Below are 15,085 nucleotides of genomic sequence, written 5' to 3' on the forward strand. Positions count from 1 at the left end.
TAGCTTCCGCTTGTTACTTTTACTCCAATTTTTTGCCCTCCCAGATGAATAGATAAATAATTATCGAGGAAAGTTATAGGAAGAAAGTGTTTGCCGTGTTCGCCGTGAAATAAAAATGCAAATTACAAGAGGCATTGTGATGTTGGAAAACAACCACGTGGGAAAACCTCTGGTCGTGAAAGCACCTCACGTAGAGTATACGAATCATTCATGGCGCGCGCAGAATATTCCAACAAAGAAATAATTCTCGGGATCTCGTCATTTTTTTTTCTCTCTTTCTCCCTAATGACTCCCAGATGAATTTTCTCTGATGACAGATGTTAGTACGATTTTATGCGACTTAAAAAGGGGACCGTATATGTTTGAAACATCTCGTCCTGAAAAAAGTCATACGTGAATCTCCAGCGTTACGTCGTACGTTTTCTAGCGCGACCCAAGACGGATATATTTTTCCGTAGCCTCGCAAATGTATCTCAAGGATCTCGTTAATCACGAGATGCGTCTCAATTCCCTGTCGGATTTTCCGGTACCTTACGTCGACCGTTCATCCGCTGATCTCGCGGCGTTTTTTATTTCGCTCGTATCACCTTCTCGTCGCTTGTTTATTTTTCTTTATCCTCCCCCCCATTTTTTTGTTTTCGTTCGCACAGAGCTACACTCGTTGCAAGGGATGGAGTTCCTGGAGGGTTTCGGCAAGAAGAAACAGCAGCCGCACCAGCAACTGAATAACCTGTCGTCGATACATATCAATCCTCTCTCGGCCCAATCTCTCAACATACATCTGCATGGTATCTTGAGTTTTGTATTCTTTTTTCCCCCCCCCCCCCTCTTCCCCCGCTTTATCGATTTTTACGTCTTTCTTTCTCTGATTCGCCATTGATTCTCACCCCCCTTTTCGTTTCTCCGCCGAAAATTGTTACGCTTCGGCGAGGAGCTCTCGCGCGTGCGACGAAACGTAAACACAGGAATGTGTCAATGAAGACTAATTTCGGCACCGTCGCCGTTTTTACTTTCAGCTCTGTTCGCGGCTGTGGAACATGGTCACCTGGATAAAGCGCGAACTATTTTGGAGTCTACCGACGTGGACGTAAATAGGTGAGTACGTTATTTGTTATTCCCTGAACACACAATTTCGGGGCGATACGAAGGCGAGGATTTGCGGTCGAAAATAAAAGCCACGTGCGCGACGGAATTAAATATTCATTCCGTTCGTTCCGCATGTGACACATCGGCGTGTGACAGTCGGCGATGTAAGTCTTTCGGTCGAAGGATCGCACAGCAGGATCCGTCGTTTTCCCTTCGAAAGAGCACACGCGCGACCCAAAAGCCAGCTCGAGATATACGTTATTTCGGGAGAAGCTTTAATCGAATATATGGGCGGGAACTTCCGAAGTGCGCGCCGCTATAGAAACAGTCAATCGTGCCATTAGGAATTGTTCGACCTAACGCAGAACTAACATCTTGATTCGATTCGACTTGAGCGAATCTTGAGGGATCCCGAGGGAGATCTAGGTCACCGTATACCCCGGCTGCGTTGCAAAAAATAATCGAGCCGCGAGTTTCCAGAGACTCCTCCGCCTCTCCTTCCTTTATGTCCGTAATCTCAAAGGAATTCAACGGGAAGGCAGAAACTATCGCGAAGCACCGAGCGAGGCAAGATCGGAAATAAAAATTATGAGAGAAAGGAGGTAAAAAAAAAAAATATATATATATATATATATATATATATATATATACACTTTTCCGAAGTGACAGAATTCGCTTTTTTCTCGTTTTGTCCTGAATATTCTCCTCTACGCGTGTACATTTTTTTCATCCGTGTTTGAGTGCACTAAATTATCTACCTAAATTACGTACCTTTGTACGTCGATTTTCGAGCTGTTTGACACGACTGGCTTTCGGTCTCGCCTGAAGCTTAAAGCCCGCCGGACCGCAGCGTATTGTTCCCGATGCAGCGAAAATCCACCGCGCAATTCCGTAAAACGTAGCAGCAGAGAAGCCTTTTTAAATCGACCGGGGCGTGTTTCGTCGCGCTTTAACGCCTCTGGAAGTTTTTCATAGTCTGCCGCGCGTGGTAATTGCGAAAAATGGTCGTTCGCTTTTATTTCCGGCGAGCAATCGTCGCCGATTTGTCGCCCGGGAATATATTATATATATAGCGAACTTTTCTGTTCGCGACTGTACGCTAAAGGGTTTGGCCACGAATAAATGAATTATTCAGACACTGTACAATGTCCTGCTGTCAAATCAGCCATGTTAACGAGTACGTAAATGGATTTATCGGGAAACATTTAATTTCGATGTGATCGTTTCTCACATGAAAAATAAATTGAAATATGTGCAAATTTATTATATTATTATTATTATTTTATCCTTTTGTGTTCTTACCATACTTTTACCACTTTTATATGATACTCTCATATTTGTTATTCATATCAGCTGTGTAAAGAAATATGTAAAATAACACGCAGAGATAAATATAACTTTGAGCTTAAGATTATGTTTAATTCCATTTCGTGCTGGTAATATGCACGAGGTATGTATTTCCATCTATCGAAATGGTGTGTTCCAAGTTAACTTAAAATATGCAAACGTTAAGGTAGAAAATTTGCACGAAATCCCATAAATGGTCGATAGGTTGCCCGAGGTAAAAAGATACAAGACAAGTTGTTTGTATAATTGCGATATCATGGCCGAAAATTCTCGTTACGGGCGAAAAGTCAATAGTAATGTACAGGGGGAAACTCATTTAGCTTGGCATTTATCACGATTGTTTTATATCGTTAATATTTAGTTCCGCATGCTTGTTTGCACATCGGAGTCACGCTCGACGCCGAAAGTAATTAAATGTTTTTAAGTGAATCCTTACAATCCCGCGACTTTCCGTACGATCAAAAGCGAAATTTTTCCAGCTTGCTGGGGGCGGGGTTGGAACGAAACGGCGTGGCGAGTCGTAAAAGTGAAATGTACAAGATAAAATTTGGTGGGGGACGAAGGTGCTACGATGGAGATTTATAATTCAAGAACGAGTCCCACGCATTTTATTGAATCTTTATCGATCTTTCGAAGTTACGTAAACGTTACTACGAAAAAGTTTCACGGAGCCTTCACATTGAATCCTCCCCGCTGCTCGACGCGATATAAAAGCGGAAACCCGACGACGGTCCATACGCGATAAGGACGCTCAGGAGCGTGAAATGAAGTTACAAATGCGAGCACGTTTAAATCGTTATGCGCGCAAAGCTAAACGTTTCCTACGACCGCGAGGCCGTTCTCTCTCTGATTACGGTCTAACAATGACAAAACCAACGGCGAAAAGCCGCGGCGGATACTTATCTATGGGCGCTTAAACTTGTCCCTTTTTTTAGCCGTAGTCTAATGTAAAATAGAGGGGGAGAGAATTGCGATTGTACGAGCGCGCGCGCTCCATTCATTTGCAGCGTTAACAGCGACGGCTTGTCACCGTTGGACGTCGCCGTGCTTAGCAACAACAGGCCGTTGGCAAAAATGCTGGTTGCGTTCGGCGCGCAGGAGGGAAACCAATGTAAGTACAATCAAATCCAATTACAACTTCACGCCGCGCGAACTTCGTTACGAATCCCGTCGCGACGAATCCCCGTTGATCCCGGCGCGAACTTCGCTTTCCATATTCCGCTCGAAATAGCCTCCTCCGCGTCCCTGAGCGCATGCGTGCGGTGTTACGTGGAAAAAATATCGCAAGGAAATCGCCGGACCGCGGGAGATTCCAATTAGGATTCCGTAGTCTCTATAAAAATGCCGTCGAGCTTTATTGCGTTTCGACGAAGAACGAATAAAAATGGCGAGCGAAAGCGGAGCGTGCAAAAAAAAGGAAAAAGGGGAGGGAGGAAAAAGAGAAATAGGAAGAACGCTTTTCGCCGGTCGTGGTCTTTTTCGCAATGGTTTTTTAATTATAACGTCCCTCCCTGCCCGATACATCGAACTCGGGCGTAATTACTTCGGAGTCGGAACGTCGAGCATGCGATGTGATTCTGCCAGTGGTATTCAAAGCCGCTTCTGTGTTATCTATATCTATCGCTCGTGTGCCGCATTAAACCGCGCGCGCGTGAGCTGTATATGCGAGCGAAAAAGCGTCCCCGTATCGGACATACCGTCCGAACACGGGAAATGCCGCGTGTGAACGAATACCGGAGTTCTTCCATATCGATCATTCACATCGCGATCACTACCATGTGAGATTAGGTGTCACGATGGAATTTCCAAATTTGCAAAATATACGGCGAATTGTCGCGCCGCGTCGCATTTCTTTGCGGCGAGAAGTACGAGAGAGGGAGATTTTTTTCGACGGTTTCCTATATCTCGCGAGAATCCCCGCGTTATCAAGCCGACTGTTTGCGATCCTCGTTTATCTCCGCAAAAGTTTCCCGCGCCTTAATTTGCCCCGTTGTACGCTCGTTAGCGCTTCGGTGACGACGGTGTCGTTAGGGCACCGATCCTGTGCAAAAATGAAATATGGGTCTTCCGAACTAATTTCAGAGATGTCTGAGACAAGAGAATCCTTACAAATGTCGGGGAAAGATAACGGAAGATTTTCAACTCGGTAGACACTGTTCGCGCTTGACAAATGTCTTCGAAAAATCGAACGTCTCGTTTCTTTGGTTCTCAATCAGGAAGCCCTGTACTCGATTTCGAGAAATATCTTCAGTCAAATGTCGTAATTCCCAATAAATTTTTGCACTGTCCACACTGAGAAAGAGATTTCTTCAAATTTAATAAATTTTATTGCGTCCAAAAATTTCATCATTGACGTGCTCCAAAGAAACTAACGTTTCGATTAATAAGTACAATTTTTCAACAAATATATATCTTTATCTTAAGTAACAAATTTGTTTGAAACGGAAGATAATTTTCTTACAAAGAAATTATTTATTTCATTTTACGTATTTATTGTAACCAAATAATATTTTATTTAGTTAAAAAATATTATTGCAAATAATAGCGTTCTTTCGGTTAAATAATAGAGTTTACTTGAATGAGATAATAAAATTTTTATTCAAATAAATATTCCGTATTCGTTTCTATGGAACAAATTTTAGTCAAATAAATAGAAATACTAAATCCAAAGAAACCTTTTTTCTCCGTGCACATTACGCTGGGAATTAATTCGTAATTGAATACAATAAAATTATAATTATATAATATGCTATTGATTATATAAATTGTAATTAATAATATACAGTAAGACATCACTTAATCCGGTGTCCAATGCCGTTTCGTCATGGCGCGCTCCCCTGCTAAATCGACGATAAAATCATGATCGTTAATTTGTAAGAATCGTGCAAGCGAGACCCTCGATTAATCGCGACGCAGCCTCGTAAGAAATCACGCACAACGATATCGCGGCGGACGTTGCGTGCAAATACCCCGGATTAGCGATGTAATTACAATACGCTGAGTGACGAAATCAACGTTCATCAAAATGCGAATACACGTAATCAAGATCTGAAGCAGACGTGAAGTGCGCTTGAAATGTAACCCGCCGGCCTCGACGCGCGCGTTATTATTACCTGCCTTCAAACCTTTAATTATTCATACGTGCGCGTTATATTTGATGTACGTATACACGCGACGTTTCGTTAACACAGTCAAGTCCCCGGAATCTTTGGGCAGCCACTTGGCATCGTTGCTCTCGGAAGCGGAACACCGGGTTCAAGAACTCGGCGGCAGCACTTCCGGCAGTGGTGGGACCACTCTATTGGAACCACCCAGCAGCCATAGGGCGAGTTTTTCCACGCAACATAATAACCTCACAGGATGCGGCGGTAGCACCGAGGACAAGCAGCTCGCTCTGTGGGAGAGGAGAGCCCGGGCTCTCAGAAAAATGTTGCTCGGTTTCGACCAAGCGCGTGAGTATTACATTCACATCCGTACCGAAATTAATTGGCTTAATCTCGCGATTACATATAATAATATTAAATTCTTGGTTATGGTAAAATTGATATGAAATTATCACCGATAATAATAACATAATAATAATGATTCTCGGTAAATTAAATTCCGAAATTCCGTCGGGTCGCGGAAATTTATATATCTGCGTTTAAACGGACGAACCTGCGAAAAGCGTTTTCCACGCCAACGCATAATTTCTTTTTCGTTTAGGACCACCCGATATGCCTTTTTTGGTTGCGGTCGACGTTACCGGAACGACCTCGGTAACGGTCAGGTTTCAAGAGCCCGACTCGCATGATTCCCCGATCTGCACCAAGTTTAAAGTTCAGTGGAGCCTACACGAGGACTTTTCGGTCGTTTGCGGCGAGAAGGAAGTTTTGGACATGAAGCAGAGGGAATGCCGTATCGATGGTCTAACCCAAGGCCAGAGATATCATTTTCGCGCCGCCGCCGGAAATCTGAAGGGTTACAGCAGATTTAGAAATTCGACGCCCGCGCATGTGACACCCAGCAGTGAGTATCGCGCGTGTGTAATTGCATCCGAACGCTCTCACGAACGATCGTGCCCTCTCAAAGGTTGGAGGGACATCGACGGCAGAGTGCCGAGATTTGCGGGCCGACTGGAACAACTGAACGCCCTATTCACCGACATCAGACGACCAGAGTATACGCAGGAGACGCCGGCGGTACAGAGGCGAAATCACAAGAAGAAAACAACGATAAAGCAGCTGTTCACAGCGACGAGCAAGTTTCAGAAGAATCTCAGGCGTGGGGTGTTCCTCGCGTGTCTACTCTACCACGAAGACAAGGTTCTAGTGACCAACGAGGACTTCCTACCCGTGATCGAGGTCGACGAAACGTACCCCAGCTGCATGTACAATGACTTCCATTGGCTCATGAAGGTCGCCTGCACCTGGGACGACGTCAAGTCCCTCCGGCAGGATATGGAAAAGAGTCACAGCAGCTCGACTAACCATTTCAGGATAAAGCTGCTTCAGGCCGCTGCACAAATGCAGGTACATTCGAAGAGCTCTCTCTTGAACTCTCACTCGTTTCGAGATACATTCAAATTCGACTGTACCAAAGTACGAAAAAAAAAAAAAAACACATCCATTTCCTCTCGATAACGTGTCCTTGCAGGCCGCACTGTGCACACAGGACCTCGGACAGTTGTACCACAAGCCTATCAGAGACATTCAAGGTACCCTGGTGTTCTCGACGGTGAATTACATCAAGTCACCGAAACTGGTCTCCGTGCTGAACAGCAGGTGGTTGCCGCTCAGCAAGGTCATAAAGAAGGTCATCACGCACGAGGACAGTAACGTGGGCGATATTTTGATGGCCAGTATACAAGAGCAAATGACATATCACCAGGTCAGCGGTATCAAGTTGTCCAAGGGCCTGTACCTCGGCTACTTGAAGATGCAGAGCAGCGTGGACCTCATCCAGGTCGTCGTGCCGACGAAATCGCCGAACGTCCTGCCGCACTGCAAGATCCGCGACAATCCGCACGTGTCCGCGTGAGTACACGCTTTTCCGGACGCGAGAGAACTAAACATCGTGAAGTCTCGCTCGACTTTTATCTTTCCACACCGAGACAAAAATTTCTTCGGATTTAATGAATTTTATTGCATCTAAACCAATTTTATCATTGGCACGCTTCGAAGAAACTAACGTTTCGATCAATAAGTACGATTGTAGGACTCTTCAACGAAAATGTATCTTTATCAACAATTTGAAAGGAAAGATAATTGTCTTATAAAGAAAATATCTGTTTCATTTTACATATTTATCGCGACCAAATAATATTTCATTCGGTTAGAAGATATTATTTCAAGCAAAAGCGTTCTTCCTGTGAAATAATCGAGTTTTCTTGAACGAAAATTTTTACAAGTAATATTTCGTGTACGTTGCTTCTATGAAAGGAATTTTCGTGAAATAAATCGAAATACTAAAGAAACCCCCGATTATTGCTCCATCCGTTTCCAGGGAGGAGTGGGACTACCTGAAGAGAGTGACGCGCATTTATCTGTCCGAGTCTTCCGTGAAGGAGTCGGAGGAGAAGGAGAACGTGACGAACGAATCTCAGGGCACGGAGCAGCAGAAGCTGTTCGTCGATCTGGTGGCCGCGACCGCGCGACGACTGTTCAATTACATGGAGATCAGCCCGGAGGACTCGCTGGTGCATCGGCTGTACGACGCCGAGGTGATCGATCTGACGCACGACGTGTCGTTCCTGATCGCCGTGCCGCCCGCCGAGACCGCGTGCTGCGTGCCCGGCACGCGGGAGATCCTGTTGCAGCGCGGGGACCTCCTGTCGCTGCCGATTCAAGTGTTCGAGATGGTGCACTTGAACACGTATCAGAAGGACGTGATCAACCGTTACTCGCGGCTCAGCTGTATCCTCGAGCTGGACACGGCGCAGGCGCAGCATAATCACCGGGAGGCCTTCAGCTCGTTGGAACTGAGCGTCGCCAAGGACAAACTCGCGAGGCTGCAGGACCTCCAATCGCAAGTGAACACAGTGTGGAAAGGCGCCAGGTGGCTGATCGACGTCATCACATTCGCGAGAGATCGCGGCTCCTCCCAACAAAACGTGAGTATCACGTCGCATTATTCCCCGTTCCTCGATCAATCGATGCATCTTACCACCGCAGACCGTCGGCATCTGCATGAAGCACCTGCTCAGCCTGGACAGGAACAAGAACAGCAACAACAGCCTGAAACGCAGTCTGTTGCAACTACCACCCAGAGATCCCAAGCTCGTAAAGTCGAGCCCCGGCCGAGGCAGTTGGCCAGGGCCCAATTTGTCCAGCTCGGCGTCCAACCTCCTCACGACGGAATTCAGCAAGAGCGAGCAGCAGCTGCCCAGCGGACAGTACGTGCGCAAAGGCAGCAATACGTCGAACGTGTCGACGGGCTCGGAGCCGCAAAAGTCGTGCGCGCCGATGAGCAGCAGCAGCAATCTGACGACCACCAGCAGCGCGAATCACCTGATACCGCTGCAGAACGCACGGCTCCCGCCCTCCAAGTCCGAGGACACGCTGATCCTCACCAAATACAAGCACAGTCCGCGAAACCGATCCGCCACGATCACCTCGGCGTCGGCCAGCACCAGCCCGTTGCTGAGCATCAAGCCGATCATCTACGGCGGCTCGTTGCTGAGCGTCTCCACGGCGATGACGAACACCACGAGTATGCTTAGCGTCAGCAACACGAACTCGGACAGCCTGCACTCGCTGAGCAGCGACGAGTACACCACGCCGAATTCCAGCGTTTGCGTCTTAAAGCCTAGCCACGCGGTCAAAGTGAAAACGACCGCGAGCGTCGCGGCGATGGCCACCACCGCGTCGCAGGACGACGAGGAGAAGGAGGAGGCGACGATGATGCCGGCACCTCTGCCGGGTATCCTTCAGGTAGGATCTACCGACTTTATCCTACTTCGTGATTTGGTGCAACTAGCGGTAGATGCGGTAGAAATATACCGGAAGGAAAAGGGAAATAAGAGTCAAAATACTGGTTGTTGCTTGCGGCAAACATCTATCTTTAAGCCTGATATTTAAAGGCAACAGATCGCATCGTCAAGACCGGAAGACCACGAAATTAATATTGAGACCCGACGACTTACTTGCTTACCATTTTTTTTTATTTTAATTATTGTATTTAAATCGTTGTATTTTATCGTTGTTAATTGCGCTAAAGAGAGCAATACAAACCAAAGTTCGTCCTTTTAATTTCCAATATTTCTACATTGTCAAATGTTTAGTAAACCAACAAGCGTTGTTCCTTATTAGCCCTTTTCTTTTTTCGGATTGTGTATCTTTAGAGCCGTTAAATATATTGTTTTAGAAATACATCTCTCTCGTCGAGAAAATGATCCTTCCGCTGGATTCGCGAGCGTAGAGTTCTTAAATGATGTTTTTCACTTATAGGGAACACAAGTCTAACCCGATTATAATTAGAAACAGCTCACTTGGTCCCCTAGTGCAAACCGATGTAGCAGACATATTGAGTAAGCTGCCAAAATCGCTCAATCTCAAACGCTTGCTCTGCTCGGTTATGCTTTCAACATTATGCTTAGTGTGTCCAAATTAGCGCGGCATGAAAAGTGATTATCATCATTATGATCGTTGTGATATATACTGTAACAGTTGTTTTCCCACGCGAAGGTGAATCATGTCTGTGATCATGATGCTTTGCGACAGTTTGGAAAAAAAAAGTCACAGCCGGGAGATATTGCAGCAAGGCACAAGTTATCGGCGGTATTCTGACTTTTTTACTTGGCAGTATCGTGCTGTATATTACTGTTGTTGCGGCTTTAACGTATTTCGCAATTTCTCAGTGTGCGTTCATTGCGCAAAGTGTGTCTATGGGACTGCGAGAGTGAATGGCTAAATGAGCCATTTATCAAAAGAACACAACTTTCAAAGATGCAATGTGACGAAACGTTTTTTTTTTGGAGCAAGTCTAATGTCAAGTATTCTCTCTTACTCGCTGGAGTCTTCCAGACACACCGTTTGTACATTATGCGTAGCTATAACACATATCGCGACACTTGTGCGAGATTTCTTCATTCGGGCTGTTTTTTTTCCTCACTATATTAATCTACGGTTGCATTGGTCGATACACTATTTAATCCAAATTATTGCATTTTGCTGCATCGATGCGGGATAGTGTGCATTCGATCTTTCTTCTCTCTCGAATGTGTAAGTTTGCGCACATGGCCGAGACGAAGAGGCATAAGAGATACGTATACTGCATTGCAGGTTTACGCGGCCTACGAGACTGGTTTGGCGGCCGGCACCAGCTTGAAATTACACGTAACACCAAGGACGACGGCGCGAGAGGTCGTGGACCTCGTTGTTAAACAATTGAACATGGCGGTGGTGCTGAAGGGTCAAGAGGGGCCTATCTACACGGCCGACGAGCTACCGAACTTCTGTTTAGTTGCCGTAATTGGTGCGCGCGAACGTTGCTTAAGGGACGACTTTAAGCCCCTTCAATTGCAGAACCCGTGGAAGAAGGGACGACTCTACGTTAGACAAAAGCAAGATGTTCTAGCCGCCCTCGAGCACAGTAGTAAGCACACTGCGTACTTATAGCACAAGTAAAGCGCGGTGTCTGTGTGAATAATAATAATCTATCTTATGTATCTTTCTCTCTCTCTTTTTCTCCCACCATTGTAAATGAAACTTCTATATGCGTAAACGTCACTAATGTATCTCTCGCACAAAGCGACCTGGTCGGATATTTTCAACGGTGCTACCGAGGGAGAGAAATGTTTCGATCGATAGAGAGATTTTATCTAGAAATGAAGAAACAGTTCTGCAAACGATGATTTATACGACCATTTTTACTATATTTTGTCAATGTTTTATGTATGTTTACGTAAAAATTATTTGGATATTAGAAGATATTTCTTTATCTCGACTTTTCCTCCAGTTTACGATATTTAACGTTTGTGATCGGGTCACTGCGTGCGAAACAAGCTCTATATTCACGAAATGATTTGACCCGTGCGTGAAAGAAAAAGGGACGCTTGGCCTTTTGAATAAGCGAAAGATTAGCCGCGAAAGATCTAACGAGCTTCGTAAAAAACCGCTTATTAAAGTGTACCGACCTTTCGTATTTTACACTTTAGCTAAATTAGTTATCCCTTCTCTCTCTCTCTCTCTCTCTCCCTCTCTTTCCCCTAACGCGAGACAATTTGGTGCAATTATATTTTAATCTGCTCTCGTCGTTATGCGATTTAAACATAGATATGCGCTTCATGAGGCGCCAAATTTTAGCGAAACGGAGCGTTGAAGATACGAAAATACGAATAATTAAGTATAATTATATATAACGATGCTTCTCGATTAGTCACGGCGACGCGGGCAACTTCGATGGGTCATCACAAGCGTGATAAATACCTCTCTGACCGATGAAATAGGGATATGTTCTATTTAGATGATGTGTACATTCCGCGTTTGAAATTCGTGATTTCACGAACACGATCTGTAATATTCTTCAAATGTTGTATAGTTAGTTTGTAAAAGAATTATATATATATATATATATATATATATATATATATATATATACTCTCGAGACATACTGTTATATTTTACGTATCGATCTCAATGTTTTATTCGACCGGCGTGTCGTCAAGCATGACGCGCTAATAAGATCTCATTGCTCCTTATATCGCGGCTCGTCGTGTCCGAGTACATATCGTCGTTGGAAAAGCCCTTTTTAAGCTCGCCCCGCTTGACAGAAACTCACGGATAAGGATCGACATCCTTTTCTCATAGATATTTCGCGATGAACGATTGGTACAAGAGAGATATATATTAGTCGAGTACTCGGATACCTCGAAGCAATAAGGATGATCGTTCTCCAAGTCAGCGAAAGTTTTATATTTATCTTATTGAAGTTTACGAAACGCCCGTAATGAGGAAACATTTGCGTTCTAACGCGGCAACGTTATCACATGATATTGTACGCGATACTTTTTGCTTGACTAGATCCGTGTTACCAGGCTCTGGAAAAGGAAATGGAATGATTTCGAGCGCGTTCCCGACGTGTGTGTTAAGCCGGCGCACACACTTAGTATACACATACTTTTCTTTTTCCAATTTCGCGAAATATGTAAAATAGAATAATGCGAAAGTTCCTAAAGTCTGGTAGCATCGTCTTAAGATGACTTAGAGCAAAAGATATATTTTTTAGGAGAGTGTAAAAAAAATAAATTCTGAGAATGCCGACAAATTTGGTTGACAGAAACAAAGGCGAGAGGAGAGGAAAAAAGATACTCGAAACGGTGAAAAGACAACACGAAAAATTAGTCTAAGAATTTAGTTGGGAAGGCTAAAGCGACAACACCTCTGAACTAGTGTGTGTGTTGTTTTACGGTTAGTTATTAACGTATAGTTAAGACCAAGAGGCTTATAGACTGTTGTACATAATAGAACAAAGAGTATTATTGAAGCTACTATTATTTTCTAGAGATACAATAAATAAGTTATGTATATTTTTTTCGTTTCGACCTGCAACTTTCGTTTCTTACTAAATCACGAGAAGGCATCGTTTGCTTCCTTGCGGAAAAAAAAAAAACTATTCCGCATCCGAATATATGCTTCATGAAGATTTTCTTTATGGTTTAGAGAACAATTTCAAAGGATACGGCCAGCCAGATTTGTCTCGAAAGGATCTCTCGTGTAGAGAAGAAAATATCCAATCAAAAAAAGATAAAAAAAAAAGCGAATTAATTTTCTCTCTATCTCATTATATCATAGAAAACGAATTTTAGCGGTGGAGTTCTCAAGAGCCGCAGTCGTCTACCATGTGTACCCGTAGCTGCGTGCGTCCGACTAGGAAAACCGACGCTACGGCGGTCGATGTGTTATACCAATACAAGTATCATAGTGCAAAGTGATGTGCCGAGGACACCCCAATCGCACAATATTACTGCACAATATTAGTACGCGACGAACTTCCTCCGAGCATCCGAAGATCCGCGTTTCATATCTAATCGTCGTAAGATCAGTCACGTAGTATACATACACGCGCATGTACGTGACGATTCGACTGAAAGAGCGAAATGGAAGGCGACAACAGGCCGAGAGAGAAACATGTCCAGCCATATCGAACAGTGAAATCTTTTCCACGCGAATCGCTCGGAACGACGAAGCAAAGCCCTCCCCGCGCGTGTCATTGAGAGTGCAAACAGATCAATTGTTTATTTCGTTACGTCGCCCGCCGAAAGCCTACGTAATATCGATCTGTCGAAGCGAGGAACGCACACTGCGTCGCGCAGATGTCTATCGTGAAATCCGTCCTTCACGTCGCAGATTCAATTTTCGCTGTATATCCGGGCATAATCTCGGATATATTCACGCTTATTGAGCAGTAGTATCGTGCACCGAGGGGCCACACTACCGTTGCGTTTAAACGAGATCAAACACGGTGCACATATTTTTTTATCCACGAAGTGGCAAAGAGATCGACGAATTTTTCGGTGTCCACCGCAGGTCCCGCTGGGTAAGTTCGCGTACGTCCCGCTAATCTCGTAGAAATTGATACAGATAGTAGTAGTTCCACCTCCCCGATTCGAAGATACAACTTGCGCTTCGTAACGAATCTACTCGATTGACTTTTTTTTTTTCGCGAAGAACACGCGAATTAGCGGTGCGTCGACTCAACCGTGTAACGTAACCAGCCACACCTGCCGTGTTCCCCGCGTTTTTCGCCTTAGAAATGCACGCTCGTATTGTTGAGGCCTGACGAGGAGGAGGAGGAGGAGGATAGAAACTTTATTAGCACACTACCGTGAATGTCTATCGATGTTGAGTGTAAACTAACCGATTAGTCATAAGTATCAGGCGACGACAGGCGGAGGAAGTGAGATCGTTACGATTGAAGTTTAAGGAAGCAACACGAGCGATGGAGATTGCGAAATTGTTACTTGTAAATATTATATAGAACAGCGAGAGAGAAAGAGCGACTGCACAGAGGAAAACAAAATATCACTAAAAGAGAGATTATTTTGGAAGAGAAAGCAAGGTCTCGTTTCTACGATCCACCCATCAATGATGTAATTATATATAGTTGTGCCTACGCGACGGCGCAGTGAGTTGACTGTTGATTTTCGACCGAAGACATTTACGTGCCCCTCACCTTCCCATCTATCCAACTGCTTCGTCCTTTCCCTCCCTCGCGAATCGAGAAGCAAAAATGTGTACGCGCAACGTCACTCGGGCGAAGATAAAGAAAACAGAGAAGGAAACACGAGACGACGAGTGATGCGATGTGCGCGAGTAATTATGTACAGTAGCGAATGGTGTTTGTATAGAGAAGATGGCTTTGTTTCTGTTGCGACTGGGCTCTTCTCCCCCTCTTTTTTGTCGGGGACAAAATGTATGACGGAAACGTACGAGAAATAAAGTGTAACATTGTATTCGCCTCGATTGTTCGTCACGTCCCGACGATGGACATAAGGAAATGCCGACAACTCTCTTCTTCATAGTATGAATTTGTATAATCCACCGTTATTTTCTACGAACTCGCGTTGAGACACATTCCCGTCCTCTTATCGACTCACTTGTTCTTTTACCGACCACCCGTCGTCTTACCATCTTTTCTTTTCCCCATTTTTTCTCACTTACGATCGCTTCTT

General features: G+C 44.7%; 1 protein-coding gene across 5 annotated transcripts in view; it reads left to right on the top strand.

Annotated features, from left to right (window-relative positions):
- LOC106749274 (ankyrin repeat and fibronectin type-III domain-containing protein 1) overlaps positions 1-14,853 on the top strand; it is a 90,435-nt gene extending 75,582 nt beyond the window's left edge. For 4 of the 5 annotated variants that reach the window (XM_014628571.1, XM_014628572.1, XM_014628570.1 and 1 more), the window contains 10 exons: positions 651-788; positions 1,017-1,095; positions 3,441-3,544; positions 5,625-5,885; positions 6,139-6,441; positions 6,505-6,944; positions 7,069-7,448; positions 7,918-8,524; positions 8,586-9,344; positions 10,695-14,853. In XM_014628571.1, coding sequence (XP_014484057.1) covers positions 651-788; positions 1,017-1,095; positions 3,441-3,544; positions 5,625-5,885; positions 6,139-6,441; positions 6,505-6,944; positions 7,069-7,448; positions 7,918-8,524; positions 8,586-9,344; positions 10,695-11,030 — 3,407 coding nt within the window. In that variant the 3' untranslated portion in view covers positions 11,031-14,853. Of the gene's footprint in view, positions 1-650; positions 789-1,016; positions 1,096-3,440; positions 3,545-5,624; positions 5,886-6,138; positions 6,442-6,504; positions 6,945-7,068; positions 7,449-7,917; positions 8,525-8,585; positions 9,345-9,860; positions 9,941-10,694 lie in introns of all 5 variants that reach the window. The other variant, XR_001374841.1, reaches the window with a different exon arrangement.
- Positions 14,854-15,085: the final 232 nt, after the last annotated feature.

This window comes from Dinoponera quadriceps, unplaced genomic scaffold, assembly GCF_001313825.1.
Source record: "Dinoponera quadriceps isolate SergipeBrazil2010 unplaced genomic scaffold, ASM131382v1 scaffold2952, whole genome shotgun sequence".
NCBI lineage: Eukaryota > Metazoa > Arthropoda > Insecta > Hymenoptera > Formicidae > Dinoponera > Dinoponera quadriceps.